This window comes from Anas platyrhynchos, chromosome 16 (genome assembly GCF_047663525.1).
Source record: "Anas platyrhynchos isolate ZD024472 breed Pekin duck chromosome 16, IASCAAS_PekinDuck_T2T, whole genome shotgun sequence".
NCBI lineage: Eukaryota > Metazoa > Chordata > Aves > Anseriformes > Anatidae > Anas > Anas platyrhynchos.
This window is the reverse complement of record NC_092602.1, coordinates 5494577-5522370: the sequence shown is the minus strand read 5'-3', so window position 1 is coordinate 5522370 and position 27794 is coordinate 5494577. Positions and strand designations below refer to the sequence as shown.

The 27794-nt window shown below is 59.4% G+C and overlaps 2 protein-coding genes across 10 annotated transcripts in view; one reads left to right on the top strand and one right to left on the bottom strand.

Moving 5' to 3' along the window:
• Window positions 1–51: 51 nt before the first annotated feature.
• NIPSNAP1 (nipsnap homolog 1) lies at window positions 52–6865 on the bottom strand. Of its 6 annotated transcripts, none has more exons than XM_072024510.1 (16): window positions 6814–6865; window positions 6230–6293; window positions 5290–5394; window positions 4739–4811; window positions 4407–4504; window positions 4074–4177; window positions 3138–3528; window positions 2000–2127; window positions 1831–1876; window positions 1471–1565; window positions 1208–1278; window positions 972–1112; window positions 823–854; window positions 624–718; window positions 411–494; window positions 52–328 (listed from the first exon to the last, which is right to left on the bottom strand). In XM_072024510.1, exons 7-16 carry the CDS (start codon window positions 3188–3190, stop codon window positions 264–266), a joined length of 810 nt encoding a protein of 269 aa, XP_071880611.1. In that variant the 5' UTR covers window positions 3191–3528; window positions 4074–4177; window positions 4407–4504; window positions 4739–4811; window positions 5290–5394; window positions 6230–6293; window positions 6814–6865; the 3' UTR covers window positions 52–263. The 6 variants fall into 6 exon arrangements, with proteins under 6 accessions (XP_071880611.1, XP_071880612.1, XP_071880613.1 ...); XM_072024511.1 differs by having other exon boundaries at window positions 4407–4500; XM_072024512.1 differs by lacking the exon at window positions 4074–4177.
• Window positions 6866–8572: 1707 nt separating this feature from the next.
• The window catches only part of NF2 (NF2, moesin-ezrin-radixin like (MERLIN) tumor suppressor), a 32741-nt gene continuing 13519 nt past the window's right edge, over window positions 8573–27794 (top strand). For 2 of the 4 annotated variants that reach the window (XM_038187598.2, XM_038187601.2), the window contains exons 1-12: window positions 8573–8796; window positions 12538–12663; window positions 13195–13317; window positions 15297–15380; window positions 18961–19029; window positions 19469–19551; window positions 19970–20045; window positions 20336–20470; window positions 22665–22739; window positions 24095–24208; window positions 26237–26359; window positions 26712–26929. In XM_038187598.2, coding sequence (XP_038043526.1) covers window positions 8683–8796; window positions 12538–12663; window positions 13195–13317; window positions 15297–15380; window positions 18961–19029; window positions 19469–19551; window positions 19970–20045; window positions 20336–20470; window positions 22665–22739; window positions 24095–24208; window positions 26237–26359; window positions 26712–26929 — 1340 coding nt within the window. In that variant the 5' untranslated portion in view covers window positions 8573–8682. The remainder of the gene's footprint in view (window positions 8797–12537; window positions 12664–13194; window positions 13318–15296; window positions 15381–18960; window positions 19030–19468; window positions 19552–19969; window positions 20046–20335; window positions 20471–22664; window positions 22740–24094; window positions 24209–26236; window positions 26360–26711; window positions 26930–27794) is intronic. The other 2 variants (XM_038187600.2, XM_072024235.1) reach the window with 2 other exon arrangements.

Sequence of the window (27794 nt, the reverse complement as noted above, 5' to 3'; positions counted from 1 at the left end):
GGGAACGCGGGAAGGGGGAGGGAGGGGGGGGGGCGCCCAGACACAGAGAGCAGCAATTAAATATTTAATTGGTCCCGCCCCTCATTAGCACGTCATTAGCGGTAATTAACAGCAGCTGCCCCGCCTCCGCAGCCCCTCCCCAGCACCCCAGCGGACTCCGGGGCTGCCCCAGCGCCGGGCTGGGTCCTGCAGCACCCTTATAGGGCCGGGGATGGGGGCGCGGGGACTCGGCCCCATATGGCCCCCCCCCGGAATGGGTCCGGTCACTGCAGTGGGGAGATCTTCAGCGGGATCATGATCCGTGACTCCATCGTGCGGATCAGCGGGACTGTAGAAGAGAGGAATGGGATCACGGCGTGCTTGGGGCTGTGGGGTCACGGTGTGGCCCCCCCCTCGCCCCACACGCTCACCCGTGTAGTAGACGTTCTCGTCCCAGCCCCGTTTCCGCCACGCCGCGTTCCTCGTCTCCTCGCGGGACTGCAGGTCCTTGTAGGCTGCCGGGAGGAGAAGGCTCGTACCCCAAATCCACCGTAACCCCACACACTTTGGGGCTTTGGGTGCGTGCAGGGCACAGCCGGGGTCACTACGGTGGTGGCAGGGGGGGCGCGAGGCAGCCCGCTTACCCCAGAGGTGGTGCACGACGTACAACTCCCCGATCTGCGAGAAGAAGCCGCCCACGGCCTCCTGGTTCTCCTGCCGGTACTTAATGGCCCGAGCCCTGGCAACGGGGGCAGGAACGCGGGGAGGGGTCGCATGAGGTGTCCCCCACACCGTGTCCCTGCGCTGAGGGCGGCCGCCGCGCTCCCGGGGGGGCCGACTCACCAGTTGTTGCCCCACTCGATCATGGTCCCTGGCTGGAAAGGGAGGAAAAACCCACAGGGTGAGCGGCCAGACCCCAAACAGCCCCTAAACCCCCCTCTGGCCCCGCAGAACCAGCACCAGGCACCCAAACCCTACAGAGGGGGCCTCACCTTGAGCTTGTAGGTCCTGAGCTCATAGATGTTGGGCCCCTGGCGGGGCAGGGGCTCGTTCCAGAAGCTGAACTCCAGCAGCAGCTGGTTCCTGCGGGACAGCAGCATGCGGCTGCGCTCCTTGCGGAAGTCCAGGTACTCCTGGGGACAGCCAGAGCCGGGGCAGCTGCTGCCGCCAGCGGGGGCAGCCCGGGGGGGGCCGCGGGAGGGCGGCGCGCTGCCGGTTCGGGCGCTACCTTGTTCTGCTTCAGCTTGTTCATGCAGTCCATCAGGGCCGGGTACCCCCCCGAAAAGCGCCAGAGGTGCACTGGGAGGGGAGCAGAGAGGTGTGGGGTGGGGGGAAAGGCAGCAGGAACCCCACAGAGCCCCCCCCGAGACACCAGGGCTCGCCCCGCGTCCTCTCCCTGCCCAGCGTTGGGGTCTGGGCGAGGAGGGGGGTGACGGGGGAGGCTCTGGGTGCCCCCCTCGCGGGTTCTGTCCTCGTGAAGGATGCACTCACCTGCCTGGTCCTGCTCGCCGTACCACGTGTTCCAGTTCCCAACCAGGTCGCAGGGGTAATCGGCGTCCAAGTGCAGTTTGGGCAGCACCTCCTCCCTGCTCAGGGCACAGGGGGCGGTGGGGGGGCGGCCCCGTCTTCCTGGGACCCCCCCAGATATGAAAAAGGGGGAGGCTGGGGCATGGTGGGCAGCACTTGGGTCTCTCCCAGCGAGAGGAGAGCTGATTTTTTGAATTTTTTTACCCCGCAATGCTCCTGACCCCCCCCCCATTTGCCCTCCCAGCCCAATTGCGGGGTCTCCCTCCATCTCAGCCCCCCCCCCCAAGACCCCAGTGGGACAGGGGGCGGCAGCGGGGGGCTCACGTCAGGCTGTTGTAGGCATCCAGGCATTCTGGCTTCACGTTGTGAACTGCGGGGGAAAGAGGGCGAGAGGGGCTCTGTCGGTTGCCACGGCGGGGATCGAGGCACAAAACGGGATGGGCAGAGTTCTGGGGGGGGCATTTCCCCCCCCATCCGCCCGCGGGGCACTCACACTGGATCTTGTAGAGGTTGCTGGTCTCCTTCTTGGACAGGAGGTTGGAGTGGGCGTCCTTGCGGGGGTCCACCTTGTGCACGAAGAGGGAGCGGAACCAGCTGCCCTCGCTGTCCCGCGAGTACGCCCTGCATTTCGGGGGGGAGGGGACGACACAGGGAATGACCGCTGCGGCCTGCTGGGGGGTGGAGGTGGCGCAGAACCTCCCCAGCCCTCCTCCGGGACCCCTTTTCCCCCCCCCACCCCCCTCATGTGTCCCCGGGGGGTCTCCTTCATCCCCTAGGGCCCCCCCCAAGGGGCTGCGGCGCAGCACAGAGCACACAGAGGCGGCGCAGCGGGGCCAGACCTTTGCCCTGGTCATGTATTAACGGCGCGGGATGGGGTCAACGGCCCCGTACACACACGGGGGGGGGGGCACGGGGCGACACCAAACCCCCCCCCTTTAACCCCCCAAGCAGTTCTGTGGATGGGGAGGGGGGGAGAAAGGAAGGGATTGGGGGTGGGGAGGGCAGGAAGGGGGAGCGGAGGGTGGGATGGGGGGAGCTGGGAAGGGGAAAAGGGCCTGGGGGGGGGGCTGGGCCTATGGGGGAGGGGCTGGGCCTATGGGGGGGGTCTGGGACTATTGGGGGGGGTGGGCTTGAAGGGGGAGATGGGGTCTGGGGGTGGGGTTCTGGGCCTATGGAGGGGGGGTCTGGGGGAGTTTGGGCCTGACTGGGGGCCTGGGCCTATAGAGAGGGGGTCTGGCCTATGGGGGGGTGGGCCTGAAGGGGGAACGGGGTCTGGGGGGGGCTCTGGGCTTATGGGGGGGGCTGGGCCTATGGGGGGCCTAGGCCTATAGGGGGGGGGGGTCTGGGCCTATGGGGGGAGTAGGCTTGAGGGGGAGACGGGGTCTGGGGGGGGTCTGGGCCTGAGGGGGAGATGGGATCTGGGGCTTCTGGGCCTGTGGGGGGGGTCCGGGCCTTAAGGGGGGGGGGGGGCCGGGGCCTGAGGGGCGGACAGGGCCTGAGGGGGGGGCTGAGGCCTATTGGGGGGGGTCTGGGCCTGTGGGAGCGGCCGGGCCCTGAGGGCAGCTGCAGCCCGGGGGCTCTGTGGGGCCCCGGGGGGCGCTCCCGGTTCGGTTCCCGCCCCCCCCTCTCACCGCGCCCCTCGGCCGCCGCCGCCCCGCCGCAGCCCCCGCAGCGCCGCCGCCATCTTGCCGAGGGGGCTCGGGGGGCGGGGTCTTCACAAGCCACGCCCCCTTTTTCCGGGATGGGCGGGGCTATGATTGGCCACGCCCCCTCTCCATCAGAAGCTGGCCTGCAGCACCGTGATCCTGATTGGCCGCCGCGCCGCGCCGCCCGCCCCCGCCTTCGGTCGCCCTCAGCCAATTCGGAAGGGTCGCTCGCGAAGCTCGGCGCGCGATTGGCTGCGGGGTCTTCCCCCGCCGTCCCCCGCCCTCCGAGGGTCGAGGCGGGAGGCTGCCGCTGATTGGTCGAGCCGCCGGGGGGCGGGGCTCCGGAGGGGGGGGCGGAAGCGGGGGCGGGGCTGGGCTGGGGGCGGGGCGAGGGGGCGGGGTCAGGCCCCCCCCAGGGCCCCCCCCCCAGGGCCCCCCCCAGGGCCCCCCCATAGCCCCCTGAGTGCCCCCAGGGCCTCCCATACCCCCCCCATACCCCCCAGATCACCCCATATCCCCCATGTCCACCTCTGTGACCCCAAAGGCCCCCCAGATCCCTCCACCCCCCCCAAGGACCCCATATCCCCCCTAAGTGTCCCCCCATATCCCCAAGGCCCCCAAAATCTCATCATGTCCCCCCCATGTGTCCCCTCATGTGTCCCCAAGGCCCCCCCATGTGCCCCCCATATCCCCTGTGTCCCCCCAAGGCCTTCCATACCTCCCCATCCCCCCAATATCCCCCAATCCCCCCCCATATCCCCCCATATCCCCCAATACCCTCCCATACCCCCCAATACCCCCCAATATCCCCCAATACCCCCCAATATCCCCTAATACCGCCCCCATACCCCCCAATACCCCCCCCAATACCCCACCCCACACCCCCCTATCCCCCACCCCCCCCAGTTTTGGGGGTCTCACCCCCCCAGGGGCGCAGCGCAGCGCCGCAGGGCTCCCACCCATGCGCTCAGCTCCGCGGGGCTGTCGACCCCAAACACATAGGGCCGCATCCCGGGGTGCTCCGCCTGCACGGGGGGGGGGCCTGGCTGTGACCCCCCCCAAACCCACAGCACCCCAAAATCCCAACGAGGAGCTGGGGGGCCGCATCCTATAGGGCTGGGCCCCCCCCTCATGCTCGCAAGGGGTTTTGGGGTCAGCCAGGTCCCAAAGGTTTGGGGTCACCCCAGTTCCCCAAGGGGTTGGGGTCCCCCTATTGGGGTGGGGGTAAAAGGGGGGTGCCCCCCCCAAACTGACCGTGAAGAGGAAGCGGGGGGCACCGGAGGAGGGTCCCAGGACGCGGATCCTATAACTGGGCAGGGGGAGCCCCCCCCGAACCCGCTGCTCGCTGCTGTCTGGGGGCAACGGGGGGGGGGCACGGGGAGGGGGGGGCTTCAAGGACCCCCCCCCAAACACCCTGCCAAACTTTGCCCCCCCCCCTGAAAACCCCCAGCCCCACTGCAAGGGGTCTTGGGGTCCCCCAATTGTGCTCAGACCCCACCCCAAAAATAAAAAAGACCCCCAGGACCCCCCCCCCCCTCACTCCTGCCCCCCCCTCCCGGTGCCCCCCCCGGTGCCCCCCCCCTCACCCCGGTAGTAGTAGAGGCAGAGATCCACCAGCACGAACCAGCGCCGCTTCCACAGCCGCAGCCCCGAGCTGTCCTGGGGGGGGGGGACACACAAAGGGGGGGGGCTAAACCAGCACCCCCAAATCCCAACCCCACCCCCCGGTACCCCCCCAGCACCCCCAGACCCTCCCCTCAATCCCCCAAACCCCGTAACCTTCCCCTGACCCCCCCAAACCCCATAACCCCCCCCAAATCCCCCCCCGAACCCTCCAAACCCCATAACCCCCCCAGCAACCCTAGACCCCCCCCAGAACCCTCCTGATCCCCAAATCCCACAACCTCCCCCCTCCTGATCCCCAAATCCCCCCCCAAAACCCACCCCTCCCAGCCCCCCAAACCCCATAACCCCCCAAATCCCCCCCCATCTCCCCCAAACCTTATAACCCCTCTAAAAAATCCCCCCTAACCCCATAACCTCCCCCAAATCCCCCTCCAGACCCCCCAAACCCCATAACCCCCCCAAATCCCCCCCCAAACCCCATAACCCCCCCCAACCCCCCCCCCAGCCCCACCTGTTTGTGCAGCCAGCCCCTCATGGCCGGGGGGGCTCGGGGGTCCCTGCGCACGGCCTGCCCCCCCTTCCCAAAAGCGTGCACCCTCGGCACGGGGCGGCAGGGCTGGCAATAGGGTTTCACCGGGGGGGGGGGGGCTCACAGCCCCCCCAGGGCCCTGTCCCCCCCCCAAAACACCTCCCCCCACCTCCCCTTGTCCCCCACAGCCCCCCCTAGTCTCCAGGTCCCCCCTTTGGGACCCCCCCATGCGCCCCCCAACCCCAAGCCCCCCCCATAACTCCCCATGCCCCCCCCCACCCCAAAAACTCCCCAAGCCCCCCTGCCCCCCCCATACCCCTTTAAGCTCCCTGTGCCCCCCCCATAGCCCCCCCTGTCCCCCCCATTACCTACCAACAGCTCCTCGAGCCCCCTGGACCCCCCCCCCCCCATACCCTAATATCAGCTCCCCCTGGCCCCATAGCTCCCCTGGACCCCCCAGGACCCCCCCCCAAATCTTCTCCTGGCCCCATAGCTGCTCCTGGCCCCTATAACTCCCCTGGACCCCCCCATATCTCCCCCTGGCCCCATAGCCCCCCAGGACCCCCCCCATATGTCCCCCTGGCCCCCCCATAGTTCCCCTGGACCCCCCCGGACCCCCCCCCATATCTTCCCCTGCCCCCATATCTCCCCAGGACCCCCCCCCCATATCTCTCCGTGGCCCCATAGCTCCCCTGGACCCCCCCATATCTCCCCCTGGCCCCACATAACTCCCCTGGACCCCCCAGGATCCCCCCCCCAAATCTTCTCCTGGCCCCATAGCTCCCCTGGACCCCCCTGCCCCCCACCCCATAGCTCCCCTGGACCCCCCCCAGGACCCCCCCATATCTCCCCTTTCCCCCATATCTCCCCCTGGCCCCATAGCCCCCCAGGACCCCCCCCCATACCTCCCCCAGCCCCCCACCTGGGTATTGGGGTGCCGGGGGGGGGCCGTGTGGCTGCAGGCCATGGGGTCCCAGCGGGGGCGGCTGTAGGGTGGGGAGGGGGGGATTTAGGGAGGGGGGGCCCCATGAATGGCCCCATTCAGCCCCCGCCGCCCCGCACACAGAGGCCCCGTTCTGCGGCCTGCGGGGGCGCGGGGCCGGGATAGGGGGGTCCTGGGGGGGCTCCTCGCCCACCCCGATCCCATCCTGCCCGGCCCCAATCCCTTATCCCGGTCCCGGTCCCGTCCCGTTACCCAGTGCCGGTCCCGGTTCTGATCCCAGTCCCACCCAGTTATCCCAGTTCCACTCCCAGTCCCACCCCATTACCCCCCTCCCCGCCATCGGTGCTGATCCCAGTCCCACCCCATTATCCTATTACCCCAATCCCAGTCCCATACCTTTATCCCAGTGCTGGTCCCAGTCCCATTACCCCAGCCCCAATCCCAGTCCCGCACCCTTAACCCAGTGCTGGTCCCAGTCCCGTTACCCCAGTACTGATTCCAGTCCCATTATCCCAGTGCTGATCCCAATCCCATTACCCCAACCCCAGTCCCAGTTCCATAACTTTATCCCAGTGCTGATCCCAATCCCGTTATCCCAGCGCTGATCCCAATCCCGTTATCCCAGCCCAGCCGTGACCCTACAGGGGGCTGGCACGGGGCAGCGCCCGCCCCCGTCCCAACCCCACAGTGACACCACAGACTGGGACGGACTGGGACAGACGGGGATGGCCACCGAACGGGGACGTCCCACACTCATCCCACAGGAACATGGGGATCCTACAACAGCATGGGCATCCCCCAGGAACGTGGGCGTCCCATAACAACTCAGACACCCCATAACATCGTGGATATCCCATAACATCATGGATATCCTATAAAATCAAGGAGGTCCCACAATGTGGAGATCCTATAGCATCGTGGCCACCCCACACCAACACGGACATCCCACAGGGACACGGCCACCCTATAACAACACGGACACCCCACACCAACGTGGCCACCCCACTGTGGGCACCCCACAGACACCCTGTGACCCCACAGACGCCCCACAGACGCCCTATGGGCACCCCATGGACACCCCATAACCCCCCCACCCCATAACCCCATACAAACCCCATAGTCCTCCTACCCCCCACAGGCACCCTATGGGTACCCCATGGACACCCCATAACCCCCCCACAAACCCCATAGCACCCCCCAGACACCCCACACCCTATGGGCTCCCTATAGACACCCCATAGCCCCCCCAAACACCCCTCCCACCCTATAGCTCCCCACAAACCCCATAGCCCCCCACAGACACCCCACACCCTATAGGCACCCTATGGGCTCCCTATAGACACCCCAAACACCCCTCCCACCCCATAGCCCCCCACAAACCCCGTAGCCCCCCCACACCCTATGGGCTCCCTATAGACACCCCATGGACACCCCATAGCCCCCCCCAACCCCCCCCATCCCATAGCCCCCCGCAGACCCTCTATGGGTGCCCCATGGCCACCCCATAGCCCCCCCAACCCCGTAGCCCCCCCACCCCCTATGGGCTCCCTATGGACACCCCATAGCCCCCCCAAACACCCCTCCCACCCTATAGCCCCCCAAAAACCCCATAGCCCCCCACAGACACCTATGGGCTCCCTATGGACACCCCATAGCCCCCCACAAACCCCATAGCCCCCCCAAACACCCCTCCCACCCTATAGCCCCCCACAAACCCCATAGCCCCCCACAGACACCTATGGGCTCCCTATGGACACCCCATAGCCCCCCACAAACCCCATAGCCCCCCCAAACACCCCTCCCACCCTATAGCCCCCCAAAAACCCCATAGCCCCCCCCACCCCCTATGGGCTCCCTATGGACACCCCATAGCCCCCACAAACCCCATAGCCCCCCACAGACACCCCACACCCTATGGGCTCCCTATGGACACCCCATAGCCCCCCCCAACCCCATAGCCCCCCACAGACCCCTATGGGCTCCCCATGGCCACCCCATAGCCCCCCCACACCCTATGGGCCCCCCATGGCCACCCCACAGCCCCCCAACCCCATAACCTCCCCCCCGGGTCCTAGTGCCCGCCCCACTCTCCCCCATGACGTCACCCCGCGCCCCTCTCTCCTCCTTCCGCCAGGCGGCGCCGCACCCTCCTCATCCCACCCCTAAGCCCCGCCCCCTTCCCTCCCTTTTCCCTTGACCGACAGCCCCCTCCCCCAATCCCCACCCCTCCCTCCGGTCCTCCTCTCTTCCCATTGGCTGCGGTGCCTAAGGGAGGCGGGACGAGCGCGGCGGCGGACCAATGGCGTGGCGGCGCCGCGAAGCTCGGCGCGGCCGGGAGCCGCCGCCATGGCGCTGCCCCCGCGGCGCTGAGCGGCCCCGGGCCCTTCCCTTGGGGGGACACCCCCGGGACCCCCCCCCCCAATCCAGGAGCCATGGCCGGGGCCATCGCGTCCCGAATGAGCTTCAGCTCCCTCAAGCGCAAGCAGCCCAAAACCTTCACGGTGCGGGTCGGCACCATGGACGCCGAGATGGAGTTCAGCTGCGAGGTGGGGGGGGCGGGGGGCTGGGGGGGGCCTGAGGGGGGTGAGGGGGGGACAGGGGGTGTGGGGGGGTGAGGGGATATGGGGGGGGTTATTGGGGGAATATGGGGTTTGGGGGGGGTTGTGGAGGGGTTATGGGGGGTTAAGAGGGGGCTGGGGGGGTTGGGGGAGGCTGAGGGGGTCTTGGGGGGGCTTTGGGGGCAGATGAGGGGGTGTGGGGGGATTATGGGGTTATTAGGGGTCTGGGGGAGACTGAGGGGGTCTTGGGGGGTGCTACGGGGGTATGGGGGGGATGTCGGGGGGCTGAGAGGGATGTGGGGGGTTATGGGGGGTCTGGGGGGTTATAGAGGGTTATTGGGGGGCTGGGGGGTTGGGGGAGGCTGAGGGGGTCTTGAAGAGGGGCTGTGGGGGGGGTCTGAGGGGATGTGGGGGGTTAATGGGGGGGCTTGAGGGGTCTGGGTGGGTTATAGGGCGTTATTGGGGGGCTGGGGGGCTTGGGGGAGGCCGACGGGGTCTTGGGTAGCCTTTGGGGGGGGCTGAGGGGGTGGGGGGTCTGAGAGGGATGGGGGGTTATGAGGGGTCTGGGGGGGTCTTGGGAGGGCTTTGGGGGGGGGGCTGAGGGGGTGTGGGGGAATGTGGGGGGCCTGAGGGGATCTGAGGAGGTATGGGGGGGCCTGAGGGGGCTCAGGGGGTCTGGGGGGGGTAGGGGGGGTCTTGGGGGGCTGAGAGGGGTATGGGGGTGCTGAGGAGGCTGAGGTGGGCAGAGGGGCAGAGTATGGGGGGGCTGAGGGGACCTGAGGAGGTATGGGGGGTAGGGGCGGTATTGGGGAGCTGGGGAGGTTGGGGGGTGCTGGGGGGGGTATGGGGAGGCTGAGGGGTGTGGGGGCTGCCCCCCCGTGCTCTGCCCCCAGCACAGGGGGTGTGGGGCTGGCAGAGCGGGCCCAGAGGGGGCCGTGGAGGTGCTGGGGGCCCCCACCCATGGGGCCAGGCTGGGGGCGTTCAGCCTGAGGTCCCAGGGAGACCCCCCCGGGGGCTTCGCCGTACCTGGGGGGGGTGATAAAAAAAAAACGGGAGTGACTCTCTGCTCAATCAGATCACACCGGGATGATTGGGAAGGGTTTAACCCACAAACAGGGGAGATTTGGGGGGGAGCTTAGGAGAAACCCCCCCTCGGGGGGCGCTGAGGGCCCGGCGCAGGCTGCCCCCAGCAGCTGGAGGTGTTTGGGGATGGGCTGGGGGGCTTCAAACTTCACCCCATGGCCCTGGAGGAGCACACGGGGTGGAGGTGACCCGGGAGCCCCCAGGATTTTGGGGTCAGGGAGCTCTCTGGGCTTTCAATTTTTTTGAAATTATCCCTGGCAGCAGCAGGGAAAGCTTCACCTAGAGCTGGGGAAACAGCAGGGTGAGACCCTATTTGGGTGGGTGAGACCCTATTTGGGTGGGTGAGACCCCCTTTGAGCAGCGTTTGGCCCCGCATCAGCCTTCCTGTTCCAACTCTCTGGCTTTTCGTGGCTGCGCTGACGAAGCTCAGCCCCGGGACCAGCAGCACGCTGAGCTCAGGTGCCAAATTTCCGTGTCTGAAGGAGTTTTGGGTAAGAGCTGGTGCAGCACGAGGGAGCTGGCCCAAGTTTGTCCCCTTCCCAAAACCCTCGGGGGGGGTTTTTGGTCCCCAGCTGAGCTCAGCAGCTCCCCAGTGATGGTGGTGACGATCTCTCCGTGCCACTGAGCGGCTTCAGGCGGGCAGAGAGCGAGCTGGAAGAGGCAAATCTGTGAGCAGCTGGCAGAAACGATCCCTCCTGGCTGCAAAATGATCCTGGGGGGAGGCGATTGGGGTGCCCTGGCTCCTCCGTGCGCCCTCCTGACCCCATCCTGCCTTCTTTGCGTGCTCCAGGGGGGCGTTGCAGGCGGAGAGCCTCCTTCCTCGGGGCACGAGCTCGTGTTTTGCTGCCCTTTCTGTTGGCTTTCGGCTTCGTCCAGGCGGTTCCTTTTGAAATCAGAGGTACCTGGGGAAGGAACGGGTTTGGGGACAGTCCCCGGGTGGCCGTGCCCCTGCTGCCAGCTGCAGGAGCCGCCGCGGCGCTGCCTCTGCCTTTGGGCAGCCCCCAGGAGCGTGCCCGGCTGTGCCATCTGCCTGGCTACGCCTGGGCACCTCTCCTGGCCTCCTCGGTGCTTAACGGGAATAGATTTTAATTAAAAGCTCGTTATGGGGTTGTCAGGAAGCATTAGTAAATAAAAATAACTTTCACGGCCCCCGGCTCGTGGCTGCGGGAAGCGGCGGCTGTGAGGTCTGACATCTGTTTGGGTAACTAAACGGAGGGCTGGCGAGTGTTTGATCCCCAGCTTGCTCCAAATGGGCTCTAAACCCAAATTTGTGGCGCTCTGGGGGCTCTCCCGTTATCGCTTGGGGTCCAGGAGGAGGAAAATAGTGTCTGTGGCCTCCAAGCTGCCTCGCTTGGGGTTGGGAGCTGCTGGGGGGACCTCGGCAGTGTTTCCACGTGTCCCTTCGAGGCTGGTGGCACAGCCCAAGCTGGGACAAGGCAGGAGCTGGGGGCAGAGCAGTGCATCCTGCCCCTTCCACAGCTGGGTGGCTGCCCCGGGGCTTTTTGTGGGCAGAGGGAGCTTGGGGTCAGCGCGGTGCGTGGCCCTGAGGGGATGCTCCTGCCCTGCGCCTCCGTCTGGTGCTCGTAACACCTCCCCACGTCGTCCTCCTGCTTCACAGAGCAGGATCCAGAGCTGCCAGGCTGTCCGCACGGCCCTCAGCAGCACCTCCCAGTGTCCGTGGGGGGCTTTTATTCTTTTTTATGGCCAGGAGATGTGGCAGGTAATGATACGAGGCTGATCAAAGGCAGGCAAGGAGGGCTAAAGGTCCTCCAGGTCGGTCAAGCACTCAAAATTTGGCTATCTGAGGCTGCCAGGAGTGCCCAGGTGAGGAAGGAGGTGGTGTGTGGCACGCCAAGCGGGGCTGCCCTTCTCTTGCTGCATTTAATGGGGGCACCTCGGCACGGGCGGGGGGTGTCCAAAGCATCCTGTGCCAAGCTAGGGCTTGTTACGGGCACCAGAGGCGAGCTCGGGGTGTGAAACCAAGCTCTCATCAGCACAGCGTTGCCAAACCTGCTCCTCACGGTGCTCCTGACCCCGAGCTGCTGTCTGTGCCCCGCAGGAATCGTGGAGAGGCTGCAATGAGCTGACCCCGGGTGCTGTTTTTTTGGGGGTTGGCACCGGCTTCCTTCTATCCTGGGGCTGTTGGCATGCGTGGGTACCCCGAAGGGGGGAAAGCAGCAACGGGAAGGCAGCGAGGTGCTTGTTTTGTGCTCATTTTATGGTTGAATGAGCTTGTCCTCAGCTGTTTCGCCCACAAGGCGGCAGTGGGAGACAGCAGGAGCAGCGCTCGTCCCCGCGTCGGGGTTGGTGCCGTGCAGGTGGCACCAGGATGGAGTTGTGCTGAGAGAACGTGCCCAGAATGTGCCCGGAGCCTCTTGCCCCGGGGTTTTGGGCTAACAGCCGTGTGTCTCGGCTCAGTGCTCGCTTCCAGTGTGCAGGCAGAGTAGAGAAGTGGCTTTGGTGCGTGCGATTCATCTGCTTTATGGCCCTCCTGCCTCCCCAGGGTTGCTGGAGGAAGAAGCAGAGGGACCTCACAGTGTCGTTTGGGTTTCCCAGTCAAAAAAAAAAAAAGGAGTGGATTGGGTCGAATGGAAACAATTCCAAAGGTCGTCTCCATAACTCTGCCTCCCCTTCCTGTCCCCGCAGGTGAAGTGGAAAGGGAAGGACTTGTTCGACCTGGTGTGCAGGACGCTGGGGCTCCGGGAAACCTGGTTCTTCGGGCTGCAGTACACCATCAAGGACACGGTGGCTTGGCTCAAAATGGACAAGAAGGTCGGGACCAGATTCCCTTGGGAGGCTGTGCGGGGTGGCAGGAGGGGATTTACCTTCCCCTTCCCCTCGGGACGTGATACAGATGTGCAAGGAGGTCCAAAACGTGAATGCAGCCTGATGGCTTCCCCCAGTCCACCTTTAGCACCTGGGTTTTTCTTTTCTTGTCAAATGTCCCAGGAGCCGGGGAGGAGGAAGAACTGGGGAGTGGTGAGGAGGGAAAGGCTCCCCAAATCTGCGAGGCTCCGGGCTGCCCAGCAGTTGGAAGAGCGATGGATGTGGCTCTTTTTGCATCTAGCTGCCTCATTTCGCATGCTGTTTGCTGCCTCGCATCATTCTGAGCCCCTGAACTGTTTGTTTTCCTTTTTTAACTCTGCTTTCTGCACGATGCAGGTTGTTTTATCCCTCCTAGGCGTCTGAAGTGCTTGACAAAGGACGCGTTGATCTTACCGGGGAGCGGCAGTGTGGCAGCTGCTGCAGAGGGGGCACGGAAGCAGCTAGGAGGAGTAACTGAACGGCTCTTGTGTCCCACAGGTTCTGGATCACGATGTGCCAACCGAGGAGCCTGTCACCTTCCACTTCCTAGCCAAGTTTTATCCTGAGAACGCAGAGGAGGAGCTGGTCCAGGAAATCACACAGCACTTGTTCTTCCTGCAGGTGAGCGCGCTGCTTGCCAGCCTGAGGGTGGAAGGAGCTGGGGTGAGCAGAAGTGCCAGAAAGTTCTGAGAAAGTTGGTCAGCAAAAAGCGGCTCCTCATCGTTACGCTCCCACCCCCCGAGTGCAGTTGTCCTCAACAGCAGAAGTTCCTTAAAATAGGGCCGAGATGGATGGAGCAGTCACAGGTGCCCAGACGGGCAGGAAGCTGGCGGTCAGGAGTGATGAGGTGATTTGTAAGATCAGTGTGGGGTAGCGAAGGAGGATGGATGTCAGCTGCGGGCAGGGATGACACGCACAGCCTCAGAGCCTCTCTGCGGGGTGTGGATATCAGTTGTGCTGAGAGCTGGCTGCTGCCTTCCGAAGAGATCGCGTTGTGCTGGGGAGCAGGGGAATTTTTCCCCTGTGTGGAAGGCACACAGCTCGTTTCGTGTTCAGGCTGCACGAGGTTTGCCTCTTCACAAACTGCCCTTCAGATAACTGGAGCAGAAGCACATCCCAGAAGCACACCTCCGTGCAAAGCTGGTGGCAGGAGGAGAAGGGGAAACCTGACTGTCCCAGCCGCACCCACAGCTCGGGCTCTTGTGCCAGGCATTTGGAAACCGTGGCTAACGGTTCTTCAGGCCTGTTTTCTTTCAAGTACTCCACAAAAGGTTGTGTCCCGATAAATCAGCTCAGGTGATGCTGTAGCAGTGCTGGTAACGACGTGCTTCTATCACAGAAGCTTTCTCTTTCAGCCAAGATCAATTTTCTGAAGCTGTTTCCTATCAAGGGTTGTGTGAAAAAGATCTGAGGGCAGGAGTGTGCCAGGCTTCAGGGTGCCCTGTCCTTTGTGACGGGCACAGACGTGAGCTCAGTGGCTCTTCGGTGCTCCTCCCAGTTCGTCTTTGTTCTTCAGAGCTAGAGGACTTGAGATGCAAAATGCTGCTGTTAATTTCCAGAGGCTGTCTTGTGCTCTGGTGTCTCCTTCGGGCTATTTTTAAATGTCCAATTTGCCATGGGTTTCAGGCTTGATAAGGAAAAATGCTTTTGGCATCTTTGAAAAGAAGGAAATGAGAGGAAAAGCAGTTAAAGCTGTGTTTTAAAAAATGCAGACTGAGACTTTTCTGCCAGGATTTCTGATGATGGGAGAGGAGCCTGTGTCCCTGTGCCTTGTGAGAGCAACAGGGACATGCACAAGCTTGGAAAGTCCCCTGTTTGCCTTAATCCCCCAAAAAGGTTCTCCTGCATTGTGCTGGAAGTGACTTTGGGGATGCAAAACGTGCCGTAGGTTCAGATGGGTGCTGCTGCGTCCCTGTGACGATCCGTTCAGGTCTCCTGGGGAAATGGCACTGTGTTTTTTAATAGGAAAATTAAATGTGCAAAAACATAAAACACCGAACGTGACGGGTGGAATTTTTTAACGCACAGAAGCCAGGCAGCATAAAGCAGGGGCTCTGGGGAGCTGCACGTTGGCTCTCCCGGGGGTGTGCACAGGAGCTGCCAGAAGCAGCACCCCCGAGGAGACCTGCAGCTCCCCTTGCTCCCCGTGGGACTGCAGCGAGTTGCCCCCCAGCACAGGTGAGCACCGACTCCTAACGAGGCCTGAATATCCCAGAGCGACACCTCGGCGTGCTCAGGGGCTGAGCTGCGAGCTTTTTAATTTTAATTCAGCGTTGTGTATAGACACCACGCCAACCCCCAGCTGATGCCTTCAAAGGTTTCATCTCCGCACCTACACGCGGGCTCTGTTCTCCCTCTGCCTTTCGCCGTGGGTTACAGGTTGTCATTTTCCACCTTATAAATTTAGTTCTTCTCACAAACCTGTCTGCAAAAGGTGGCCTGTGAAAGGCTGAGCCCTTCCCTCCGGAGACACCAGCAGTAAGGAGCGTCGGGCAGGTTGTTAGCTGTGGGCTGGCAGTGCTGTTTCAAACGAAGCGCAGCCATCTGCTCTGCACCGCTCCGCTGAGCATGTGTTCTGTGTCCTTTATGTCTGGGGGCAGGTGAAGAAGCAGATTTTGGACGAGAAGATCTACTGTCCTCCCGAAGCTTCTGTCCTGCTGGCCTCCTACGCCGTCCAAGCCAAGGTAGGCACGGAGGGGTTCCCAGGGCGTGCTGGCGTGGCTGCTGGGAGCCAGGCGCTGTGCTTCACCTGCTTCCCGAGGCCAGGCAAGTTATTAAAAATTCACACGTGATGGGACTGTGCTGGCGACTGCCTTCTCAGCGCTGATTTTTGGCTGCCTCTGGACGTTGGACAGATTTTGTTTTCTCTTTCCAGGACTCTTTAGCGAGCGCTCAGCCTGTGAGCTGCGGGGCCCGCTTGAGTGTCTTAGAATTCCCCGAGCCCCATCTTTTTGGAATCTGCTCCCTGCTTTTGCTGTCGTAGCCAGCAGCAAACCAGCAACGGGACTGGCAGCTCCACGGCTTGTCCTTGTGAGAACAGCTTCATTTATCTGCTGCAATTTGCCCCGTAGATGTTGCTGCAGTGGTAGAGATCTCTCCCTGATTCCTCCCTTTGAGGTTTGATTATGGATATTTGGCCTCGCTAGGCAGAGTGAAAACTCAGTGGTCATTAAGTTCCCCTCATCCCTTGGCTGAATTCTCCTTTAGACCCACAGTCAGTGTTTTGCCAAGGGTTTTTTTAGAAGAGCACTGACTTGAGCATGCACCTTTGGCTAGCATGTAGCAGCCAGCAGCAGAGGGACTCCTGTGACAGAGGGAGCAGCCCCAGGTTCGGAGTTGGGGACGCCTTGCTGGAGAGAAGTCATTTATCCCCGTAATGTAACATGAACTAAATTGAGTTTTCCAGCTAATCTCCAGCTTGTGTGCAAAGATAATGTCATTGGGAAGGAAGAGGAGTTGCTGGAGCCCAATGGGAGTCCAGCTACGTTATCGCCACAGCTTCATGGGCACAGTCAGCAACTTTTGGGTGCTCTTCAGGGAGAGATTTTGGCTCGCAGAGTCACAGCCTGTGCTGTGCTGGGTGTCTGTGGCTGGGTCTGGCCCCTCTGCCTGTCCCTAAGGAGCAGCAGGGCAGCTCTGATCCATGAGACCTCCCTTGCTGGCCACAAAGGATGGTGGATTTGCCTCTGTTGTCTGAAGAGAGCCTGATCCAGGCTCGGTGGAAGTAGTCTGTTGATGTTCCTGGGTTTCCTGATAATTAATATTCCTCATAACCCATTGGACTGTGCCCAGTTTGAGTCCAGCGCTGGGTGGTGTGCAGCAATACTGTGTTTGAACGCTTGGATTCGCTAAAAAAAGATGCTTTCTTCTCATAAAGCATTGATGAAATCATATTTTCTTAGAGAGACTCATTGGCCAGGGAAAAAGAGTTGCTTAAAAAACCATCTCTATCTGTATGAAACACCCAACGCTTTTATTAGAGCGTGTGAGGAAACGCTCGCTTGGCTTTTTCTCCTTCAACCTGCCAAGCTGAGGGTCCCAGGGGATGACACGTCCCCTTGCCAGAACGAATGAGCCCCTGGGTAAATGCTGAGGATGTGGACGGGGAGCAGGGCACCTCTCCTCACCTTGCACATCTTGATTCTGGTAGGGAGAAGATGGAAGAGGGGTGCCTTTTCTTGTCTTAGCTAAAGCTCCTTTCACGTCTGCTTTGGACGTGGCTTTTCCTTGCAGCCCCTCTCGTAACCAGGTCGGGGCAGGGCTTCCCCTTCTGCTGTTTTCCAGGGAAATGGGGAGCAGAAAGCGTGTCCCCAGCCCCGAGCTGCAAAGAAAGGTGTTGCGAGTCCCCTCCTTCCCGTTAAATAGGGCAATGGTGTCCTTTCTGGACAAGAAAGCAGCCACTGAGCCTGGTAATTTCTCTAATAATGTGCTGATTTGCATGATTAGGGCTGTGGCAGCCTGACAAAGCATCAGCGTGCTCGCATCTGATGTAGCCAGCTGCTCCACAGCCAAGTTTGCACCAGTGCTCAGCCACCTACCTGAAATAACTGAGCAGGCAGGCAGGCTGTGAAAGGAAAAAGCTTATTTATTTCTACATCCTTGTGTTCGGTTGGGGAATTACTACGTGTTTTCCCCTCTAGACCTGCAATCAAGCCACCCACACCACTCTCAGATCTTGGAGATGATTTGGGTTTCAGGGGGCAGTGAAAGGCTCGGGTCTGTTGGGTAACGCGTCCCTGCACGAAATGCCAACATCTGGGAGGTTTTTTCCATCTCCTGCCCCTCAGATGCAAATCTCTGCCCTGCTGCTCTCCGTACTTCAGATCTTGCAGCACTTCAGCGCTAGCCCCAGGGTCTCGGGTTTGTTTTTTCACCCCAAACAAACACTGTTCAGTGCTAATAGCTGGCAGCCCAACGTGCCCGTGGCAGTAGAGGCCAGGGGTATGAATGATGCAAAGGCAACTTCCATGGGGAACCATGAATATTAACCGTGCCATGCAATTAACAGGAATTAAAATTCTATGACAGTTGGGAAGTAATTATTTAATTGAAAGGTCTTTGAAAGGGTGTTTGCTGAATCACTTGAGCCAGCGTAGACTGCAATGCTTAAGCCATTTGTTGATTTTTTTCGGTTGTGAATAATTAATGTCCTCAGCCAGGCTCCCTCTCGGTACGGGTATTCCTTTGGGACATGGCAATATTTTTCACCGTATGAAAATCACATAATCCATACTTAGGTTTGGATCTCCAGAGCAGATCACAACAAAAAAAAATAATCGCGTTAATCCTATTTGCTCTCATTTTCATCCCCTAGCAATGATTTATTTCCCCCCTCTCCAAGGTTACCGGGGTTGCTTCCCTCGCTAGTTGGGTGTTTTTATTTGGCTCTTCCCTCTTGCTGTGGGTCCAGGAGACGTGCACCCGCAGTGTGCTGCTGTTTGAGGAGCTCTGAGCTGGGGGACAGAGAATTGCCACTGCTCAGCACCCTCCCGAAGGAAATCCAGGGCGGTTTTGGTGGATTAATTGGAACCTGAGTCAGTGCCGGCTCTGACATGCTTCTTCTGCGTCTGCACTGGCTCCAAATCAATATTTGTGTCTTTAATCCCTGCTCGCCGGGTGTGAGGCATCCTTTGGGCTGTGGGCTGCTGGTGCTGAGCTGGGGGGCTGCAGCCCGACACAGCTCCTGGCATCGGAGCGGGAGGTGAATGGAAATCGCGGCGTTTCCTCTACGTGCCTCACATCTGTCATCCTCTCTGCTTCAGCTCGCTGGGTTATTCGAGGTGCTGCTTTCTGGCTGTTTCCTGCCCTCTTGTGCTGTAGAGGAGGTGGATTCATTTTCGCATGCACTGCAGGGACGCTCGCCTTTTGAATCTGCTAATAGGCAGTTGGAGTCCTCCGTCACTTGCTATGCTGCTCCAAAAGATGTAAAGCTAAACAAATGCCAGTAATTACTGCCTGCACTTCCCAAATCGGATTTGGATTCCGCGGCCCCGTTGAGGAGCAGCCCCTCTGGCAGAAAAGCTGACACCTGCCCGAGAGGAGCCTGCAGTTGCCTGCCCAGCTCCTGTCGTTCATTTTAAACGTTTGTTCATTAGGAGGGGCAAAGAAAATGCATTTATTAAATTCCCCGAGCAGCACACGTCCGCAGCCCTGACGGGCTGTGATGCTGGAGGGTGTCAGCGGGCTGTGTGCTGGCTCCCCTGGGGGTGGTTTTGTGGGGTGAGGAGTTTTGCTGGTGATGCTGATGTCTCTGCTTCTTTGCAGTATGGGGACTACGATCCCAACGTCCACAAGCGAGGCTTCCTGGCGCAGGAAGAGTTGCTTCCAAAGCGGGTAAGGAGCCTGACGGAGCAGAGGAGCAAATTTCCGAGCTCGGTAGCATTTGGGTAATGCAGAGAGGGGCTCCGAGGGGCTGCCTGCCGGGGAGCCCCCTGCTTTGGTTGTGCTGGACTTCCCTATCGAGGCAAACAACCCAAAAAGATCTACCAAGGGAGGAGAATGCAGTATTTATCTGACTTTTTAATAAACCCAGAAGCAAGTATTTTCCTTCCAGTGGTTTTCAGAGTTTCATTCTGTTTCCTCTCAGTGACCTGGGGACTGCTTGTGTGCTTGGAGGGTTCAGTGACCCTGGGGAGGTCGTGGGGCTGAGCGTGCCCTGCTGGGAGAAGAGGCAGGTTCCTGTCAGATGAGCTGGGGGGCTCGGGGGTGCTGCTGGAGGACTGGGACAAGAGTGGCAGAGTGACCCATGTCTCTGTCTCCCTGTCTATCTCAGGTAATAAACCTATACCAGATGACCCCGGAGATGTGGGAGGAGAGGATAACAGCCTGGTATGCAGAGCACCGAGGCAGAGCAAGGTGAGCGTGTGCTGGAGTGGCCTGGGGGTCAGGATCCCTCAACCCAGGGAGTTTTAAGGCTTGGGCAGGGGATGGAAGAGCTCTGCTAACAGCGGGGTTGATCCCAGCAAGCCTCTGTCACAGACCCACAGCAGAGATTTTCCCTTCATGCTTAAGGGATTGGGAGGGGGACAAAGCCAGGCTTGAAATGCTGCGTCTCGCCGGGCAGGCAGCAGCAGCCATTAAGATGCTGGCAAGCTGCAGGCTGGGATTTGCTGTTGGACTTTATTGATCCCGCTAGCAAAGACAGGCTTGACCCATGCGATAGAGGCAGGCGAGGTTTTAAAGCATTGTGTGCGCTCAGGATCAGAAAGAGCAGCCATCTGACCCGCTCTGATCGTGCAAACAGCTGTAACCGGCCTTTCTTTTTGTCTGGCAGAGACGAAGCAGAAATGGAGTATTTGAAGATAGCTCAGGACTTGGAGATGTATGGAGTGAACTATTTTGCAATTAGGGTGAGTGCGGCTTGGGGGTCACGTCTTCAAGGCGCTCAGGGTTCCTTGCTGGGGTAGCTCTTGTGATGTCTTCATCTCCTGTGCTCCCCTGAGCCTGTGAGAGGCAGCAGATGTGGGAGGTGGCTGCGGTGTGCTTTGCTGCCCGGGAGGAGGCAGAAGCCCTTTTAATGTGCAATGCTCGTGGGTCGCTGCTCGGGGCTGGTTCGGGAAGCTAACAGTGGCTTGGTTCGTGTCAGGTCATCTCTGAGTCTAATAAAAGGGTCTTCTGCTCTTGTCTTTCCTCCCTTTAGAATAAAAAGGGCACTGAACTGCTCCTTGGAGTTGACGCCTTGGGTCTTCACATTTACGACCCAGACAACAGGTTGACCCCCAAAATCTCCTTCCCGTGGAATGAGATCCGGAACATCTCCTACAGCGATAAGGAGGTAAGGATCCAGCTCCCCTCTTCTCGGGGAGCAGTACCTGTAAGAACACAACTACAATTTAAAACCACTTCCCTTAGCTCTTCTGTCTGCTGTGCTTGCTGTCACCAGCATAGCTGAGGGCAGCTCAGCTCCTCCAGCTGAAACCTTCATTCTTGGTCTTCCTGCAGCTTTCCTGGAGTGGGTGCACGAGAGGTCAGTTGGGAACTATTCTCTCGGTTGGTTTTAGACTACCTCCAAACCCACCGTGTAATTCTTTTGCAAACGGAATTGCTGCTGATGTGCTTAGCCCAAATTTCACAGTTCAGGAGTTGAAATCCCTTCTTTACTGTGTACAGGCTCCTGAATTATGAGCTGTAGTGAGAGGTCTTCCTGGTGAGAAGAGCTCTTGCTTCCTGCCGTATCGTTATATCTTGGGTTCTCAGGCGGCTGGGCTTGGCCTAACAGCTGGAATCTTTTTAGGAGGCTGAGTAATGTAAGCCCACTGTAAGATAGATATTTATTAAATCCAGGCTGTAAATACAAATCTTCAGAATTGTTGGCCACCAAAGCCAGCGGAGAATAGCAGGAAAATTGGCTGCGGACGGGAAACCGATCCACTCGATTTTTTCAATCTGTGACTGAAAGAAAACCAGCTGCCTTCATGGTAAGGGAGAAAATTAACTTTTTAATTAAAGTGTTTTCCAATCCAGACATGATATTGATCAGGGTAAAAGCTAAAGGTTTCTCATCGGCTGCATTTATTGCATGCCTGGTGAAGTTCTGGGGGGAAAAGGCCATGCTGGATTTCTTCTCACTCGGTTTCCTGCTCAAAAACAAAGAGCTCCGTAACTTTGCAAACCAGCTCAGCTCTCAATGACTTCCAAAGACTTTTCTGCCCGTGGCAGAGCAGTGCGGTGGAGGCTGCCTGATCATGCATTGCCTCCGAAATCTGGGGATTGAGGGCCCCGTTACTGGGCCTTGACACAAAACTGTAACAGATCTTTCTCCTGGGGAAAGGACCTGCCACCTTCCATCAGGGCAATAATCTGCCTAATAAGGTGACCACAAGTGGAACTGACGTGATAGTAAACAGGCTTAATAGCTGGCTATGACAGCTACATCGACACGACAGAGGTATTCAATCTGTTGTAACAGAGATTGACTGTTTGCGTGGAACCACAATTCCTCCCCCGGCCTCTTTCTGCTGTGGCTTTTGGTGGCTGGTGTGGATGCTGCTGGAGCCGAAGCCCGGGGCCGTTCACGCACGTCTGCCTGTGTGAAAGTCTTAAAAGATTGGCTCTTAAACTGACAAAACAAAACACTGCCAGGGCGAGTTGTGCCGAGCCCTTTCCAGGCAGCACAATGTAGTGACAAATAGGGCTGCTGTAATGGGCAGAGGCTGCCTGCTCCAGCACTAGCTCTTCAGCCAGTTATTTCTGTAGCGTCAGGGGGAGTGATGAAATACATGCATGCCTCCTGAAAAATGCGGGATTGCAGAGCACTCCATCTCTTCAAGTATCCTTTGGTTGGTTCAGAGCCTATCCAGGGGCTAGTCACAGGCACTCTGGGTTCTGGCAATGCCACCTTGATCCTCTGGAGAGAATCCCAGTGGAAGGTGCAGGGAGGAGGGTGAACCCGGGACAAGGTCAGAGCTGCTCGGTTGGCACAGAGTGTCGGTGCATGTTAGAGCAAGGGGATAAGCTTTTTGAATTGCAGAGCAGTCTCGTGACGTGGCTGCGTTCTGGAGAGCAAAATGCACGGAAAAATCCTTCTGAGGAGCCCTTACGAGTGGAGGTGCTACCAGGAGGAAGAGCTGCTCCCATTGCCCTGTTCCCAATTCAATCCTGCCCATCCGTGGGGTAGCTGGGCTGGTTCTTCCTCCCTTTGGAGGCGTCTTCATTTTCTGCTGTCCCTTCTTAGTCCTCGACAGCTTTCAGGGGAGCAGCATCTTGATTTGGGAAGCTGCGGAGCTGCCTCTGCCCTGTGCAAGGTGATCTGCAGAGGCTGCTGGGCACGGCTGCTCCATCTCCTTGGTGTCTTTTGCTCCTGGTTCCCTTGCTTGGCTAAAAGCCACGGGGACAGCTCCCAGCCGTGTTTGTCTGCCACTGCTGACCTCCTCTGAGCCAGAGCTTTCCGTAAGGCTTTTATAGCGGCGTTCTTATTAAATGCAGAGCACTCAGATAATTCAGTCCCGCTCTATTTTTTTCCTTTTCAGTTTACGATTAAGCCGTTGGACAAGAAGATTGATGTTTTCAAATTCAATTCATCAAAGCTGCGTGTGAATAAGCTGGTAAGTCCACAGACAGAGTAATTTTTATTGTCTGCTGCAGTTGTTTCTGCAGGCAGTACGAGACAATGTTCTTTGGGGGCTTTTCCTTCGAGCACTCGGAGGGAGCGTGCTGGCCTGGATGGACTGTAGATGTGATTTGGTTAGTGGTTACTGCTCAATCGTAGCCTCTAGAAGAGGAGGGGGAAGATCAAGCCAAGCTCCTTCACAGAACCTCTCCCCCACTCCTCTGTTTTTGTGCTCCCTTTCTGAGCTCTCAGGGGTACGTCTGACCTGCATGGCAGAAGCGTGGAGTAAGTAAAACCTTCTTCTCACCCCAGTCTTTGCTCCACGTTCCTTTTCTTCTCCTGCCGATCCCTTCCCTTCTGCCCTGTGGTGTAGGTTTCCCTCTTTTTTTGTGAGGCACTGACACCAGAATTGTAGCCCTGGCTTTTCCAAGGCTGACCCCTGCTTGGGACACTCTCCTGGTGTGAGGACAGAGGGGACCACGTTTAACTGCTCTGCCTGGTGTCCGTGTGGGACACAGCTTCAGCTGGTGTTCAGGGTTTAGTGTCTGGAGGTGTCCTTTGGAGCCTTTGGAGCTTTGATGCAGGTTCTGGAGCAGCTGCGTGCTGTTAGGTTGCACAGTGGCCCTGTGGAAGGCAGCAGGGGATATCTTTCACAGCCTTGTGAGAGAGAGACGGGAACTTTGCTGTCCTGTACTCGCATGCCACGAGGGAGAGGGGCTTTCTCACAACAGCTTCATTCCCTGCACTCAACAGGGTCGTAGTGCTGTAACTCCACTGACTCCATAGTCCCTTGAGATCTGTGAAATGAAAGACAGGCATGCGAAGTGGTCCTTTCAGGACAGAATCAGAGCTTAGGAAGTTGCTATTATTGCTGAAAGACATTCCGAGCTTTCACTAAAAACATTCTGAGCTTTGCTAACCCTCCCCTGCTATTGCCACTTCCCTCGTCTTCCTCCTTGGGTAGCAGAAGAAATCACACAGAGGCTCAAAACCCTTCAGCAAGGATACCTGAAGGCTTGCAAGGCAGCTCTGGATAAGCCTTCTGTTTGCCAGTGGTCCTGCTCACGATGGAAAATATTTTTCCTTTCTTTTTTTTTTTTCCCATCTGAGTGCTTTAACCGCCCTTTTGGGAGAAGACACGAGTTAACCTTGAGCTTCAGGAAAGGGAGCAAAGAGCTGATGGCCAGGGCGTTTGGTGGGGGACTGAGGCTGTGCCTTGCTCCCTGCCCCTTCGTGGGTACGAGGGCTCAGTTTGGGGTCAGTTTGGTAGCTCTTTGTGTCAGGGGTGCAAACACCTCGTCACCACACTTACAGCTGTTTCTCTCCGCTCTTCACCCTTGCCTGGAATAGATCCTTCAGCTGTGTATCGGCAACCACGATCTCTTCATGAGGAGGAGGAAGGCAGACTCGTTGGAGGTCCAGCAGATGAAAGCGCAGGCGAGGGAGGAGAAAGCCAGGAAGCAGGTGAGAGACATCTCGTGCAGCCGGGCCGGGAGCCAGCGTCAGAAATGCAAATGAACTCGGGGAGGAACAGTCTCCAGCGTGACATCAAGCACATGGAGCAGCTTTGAGGGAAGGGCCAGCCCAACAGCTCTCCTTAGCAGCTTGCTCTCGCCCTGCCTGTCCTTCTCCCCTTGGCTCTGGAGGCTGGTGGCAGCCAGAATCCAGCCCAAAAGTCGGGAGCAGAGCTGGGAGGACGGGAGGGCAGAGCAAACCTGGCTGTCCCAGCGCTGGCTGTGTGTCCTGCCCTGCCTCGGGAGCCGGGGTGGCTGCTTGTAGCTGGAGCAGGGGCTGCGAGGGGGAGCTGTGCTCTGCTGTGGCTCTTCATCTCGTTTTTTTTAATGACTCAGTGATGGAATGCGCACCGATGGGACGGGGCGTGCAGCCTGCATGCTAATTTCCACCCTGGCCTCCGTTATCTGCCGCAGGTCAGCCCAGGCAGCAAAAACTGCTCTTCGGAGGCAGCAGCGTGTAGCCAATGAGTATATATCAGCAAATTGGATTGTATGAATCATTGTTTTCTGCTCGTAGACCTCTTCTACTCACTGAAACCCACACAGCTAATCTGAGCGCTGCTGCTCGGAATATAAATGTCTGTTTCACACCAGAGCCGCTAGATAGCAGCAGCAGAAGCCGAAGCAGCCAGTTGCACCAGGAGAGTCTTGCTCTCAAGGGACTGCTAATTTGATGCACTTCGTTTGGCTTCGAGCATGTCCACGGAGTGCTGGAGGAGCTAGGGCTGAGCTGCTCGATCTGCATGCACCTCCTGAAGCGCTTCTCCCTCCTGGGGTGGCAGGAGGGGACAGGACACGAGTCCTGCTGCGAGGGCAAGCAGGGCAGCTCTGATGGGCAGCAGGGCTTCAGAGACAGGTTTTGGTCTCGTGAGCTTTTTGGAAGTGTTTGGGTAACGCAAATTGGAGCTGAGACCTTGTGTTGGGCTGCTGGGAGAGGTGAGGGGGGTGCTGAGGGTGAGCTGAACTTAATTCTTCCCCGGAGCTCTCCAATTTAGAGCTCTGGTGCTCGTCAGGAGGGGTCAGGCTTCTGCTTGGGCTGGCTGCCCACTCCCGAGCTAGCCACCGTGCTATCTGGCACGCTCTCTCCTCCCTCCCCAGGATCCACAGCTGTTAACTGGTTCCAAACAGTCCCTTTACATCAGGACTCCTTGTTAATGGCAGCCCTGAGCAGGATGCAGATCGTAACGATAATTGATGAAGGGAGCCTTTAATAGAAGGAAGCCGAGCCGGAGCAGTGGGCGTCCTGCTTCCAGAACGCGCAGTCGGTGTCCGAGGAGCCGAGAAATGTCTTGTCACACTTATTTCCCTTATTAAACCCGGCAGGTGGCCTGCACGATACTGCGAGCCCGGGGTGTGGTGTGGATATTTATAATGCACCCAGCCCCGTGGTGCTGGAGCACTCAAGCCCGGCGTGTTAATTAACCCGATGGCTCCCCTTGGCCACTGGGCGAGCAGGGAGGCAGCTGCGTGGCACGCTGTGGCTGCACGACTTGGCTTTTCCCCCTCCTGGGGAAGCGTTGCTGTTTTCTGCAGCTCCTTTTGTAGCTGCAGGGGGGTGGTTGTGGTAGGGACGGGTAGAGGTGGCCACGATTTTCGTGGCCACGATTTTCGTAGCCTCTTCTCCAAGTGGAGAGGAGCGTGCGGCACGCCAGGGTGGATCCGTGTGTGTCTGGAAGGAGCTGTCAGAGCATCCTTCAGGCTCCTGCCTGGCCACGTGTCGGTCTCGGCTGTTCTGAAGGTGCCCTCAGCTTGCCCGTGAGCCTGCTCGCCTTGCCGTGAGTAACTCCAGCCAGAGCTGCAGCTCCAGGGAGCTGCTTGGGAGATGCTGTCTGGGGATACAACCTCCTGCAGCACCCTGGGGGGCAGCAACCTGCGCAGTCCGGTGCCCAAAGCCCCAAGCAGTGTCTGGTTTCTGGTCCTGTAAAAAGCATTTCTGACGCGTGTTGTCTCTCCCTTTTCCCCTCTTCCTTTCTCCTAGATGGAAAGGCAGCGCCTGGCCCGAGAGAAGCAGATGAGAGAAGAGGCTGAGAGGACGAGGGATGAGCTGGAGAGAAGGCTGATGCAGTTGAAGGAGGAGGCGACGATGGCCAACGAGGCTCTGGTAAGTGTCTGGGCGGCTGTTTCTCCAGGCACTGCAGCTGTTCCCGACTCTTTTCTGCTGCTGAAGCGTTTCAGGAGGCACGTTGCGACTGTTGTGTGGCTGTTCTCAAACTGCCACTGGCGGACAGCGACCGGGAGGCTGGCTGGAGCTAACTGCATCCAGACAGCCTGCTGGGGCACGAGCACGGAGAAAAATGAGCTGGGACAGAGCCTGGGCACATCCAGGTCTTGGAGGCTGCAGGATTTTGTGGAAGGGGGAGAGAGGGGCTCGAGGAGCCGTGGTGGCCCTGCCCCGGGGGCTGAGAGCGTGTTTTGGGAGATGTTCGGTGTGCTTAACGTGCCTTCCTTCTCAGATGAGGTCTGAAGAGACAGCAGACTTGCTGGCTGAGAAGGCTCAGATCACAGAGGAGGAGGCCAAGCTCCTGGCTCAGAAAGCAGCAGAGGCTGAGCAAGAGATGCAGCGGATCAAAGCCACGGCCATCCGGACGGAGGAGGAGAAGCGGCTGATGGAACAGAAGGTGCTAGAGGCAGAGATGTTGGCACTGAAAATGGCCGAGGAGTCGGAGAGGAGGTCAGAGGGTACAACCTTGCAGCTGCCTCTGCTTTGCTTTTCCAGCCCCGTTCTGACTTAGCCCGAGAGCAGCTCGCTCCTGACGTTAGCCCATCCAGCACTTTGCCCTCCAGGCCTGCCCAGCAGCAAACGGCCCCGAGGCTGAGCTCCTTTCTCCTTGTCTCACACTTTTTGCCACAGCTAGGCTGACCCTGGGTAGGAAATCATACAGCTACAGCCCTGAGCTTTCCCTGGAGCTGGAGACCTTTCTCTGAAGCTGTCTGGGGGAGAGAGATCCGTGCTGAAAGCCACAGGGAAAGGGGCTGGCAGTCGGGGGAGAGGGTGCTGGGGGCCTTGGCGCTCTGCCTGTCGCACCTTGACAGCAGCAGCTCAAACTTGGCGGTGATTTCTGCAAACACCCACTGCGTTCTGAAAGTATCTGACAGCATTCTTGACGCTCCTGTTGTTGTTTTGCTTTTCTTCTCTTCTTCTGGCTGTCAGTTCTGTGTTTGCTATCATCTCTTTGTCCCCGTGTTTCCTTCTCAGGTGCTCAGCTCTCCTTAGCAGCTGTGAGGTTCGTTTCAGGTTAGCCGTGAGGTCTCCCCAGCTCCCGGACTCTGTCTCTTGATAAAACTGGCGTTGCCATCCTTCTGATACCAGAACCCAGGCCCCATCGTGGGTTTGGTAGCAAGCGAGAAAGAAATCGTTCTTGTTTCCTTCCAACTGATCAAGCCTTCCCGTGTGAGCTTGCTTGGCTTCAGCCCTTCTGCATGGAGAGGCGCTGCCCTTGTCCATCCCTGCTTACCTCTGACTTGGGGAATCTCCACTCAAATTTCAGTCTGGCAAAGGAAAGCTTCCCCTGGAGGGGTAGGAGTGACCTTGGAAG

Bases quoted from the DNA above. Each gene is read 5' to 3' on its own strand.
- NIPSNAP1 (XM_072024510.1), bottom strand. From the start codon at position 3,190: ATGGCGGCGGCGCTGCGGGGGCTGCGGCGGGGCGGCGGCGGCCGAGGG. The intron at 1,279-1,470 runs GTGAGTGCATCC...CTCCCCTCCCAG, and splicing joins CGGCGAGCAGGACCAGGCAG to TGCACCTCTGGCGCTTTTCG. The intron at 719-822 runs GTGAGTCGGCCC...CCCCGTTGCCAG, and splicing joins ATCGAGTGGGGCAACAACTG to GGCTCGGGCCATTAAGTACC.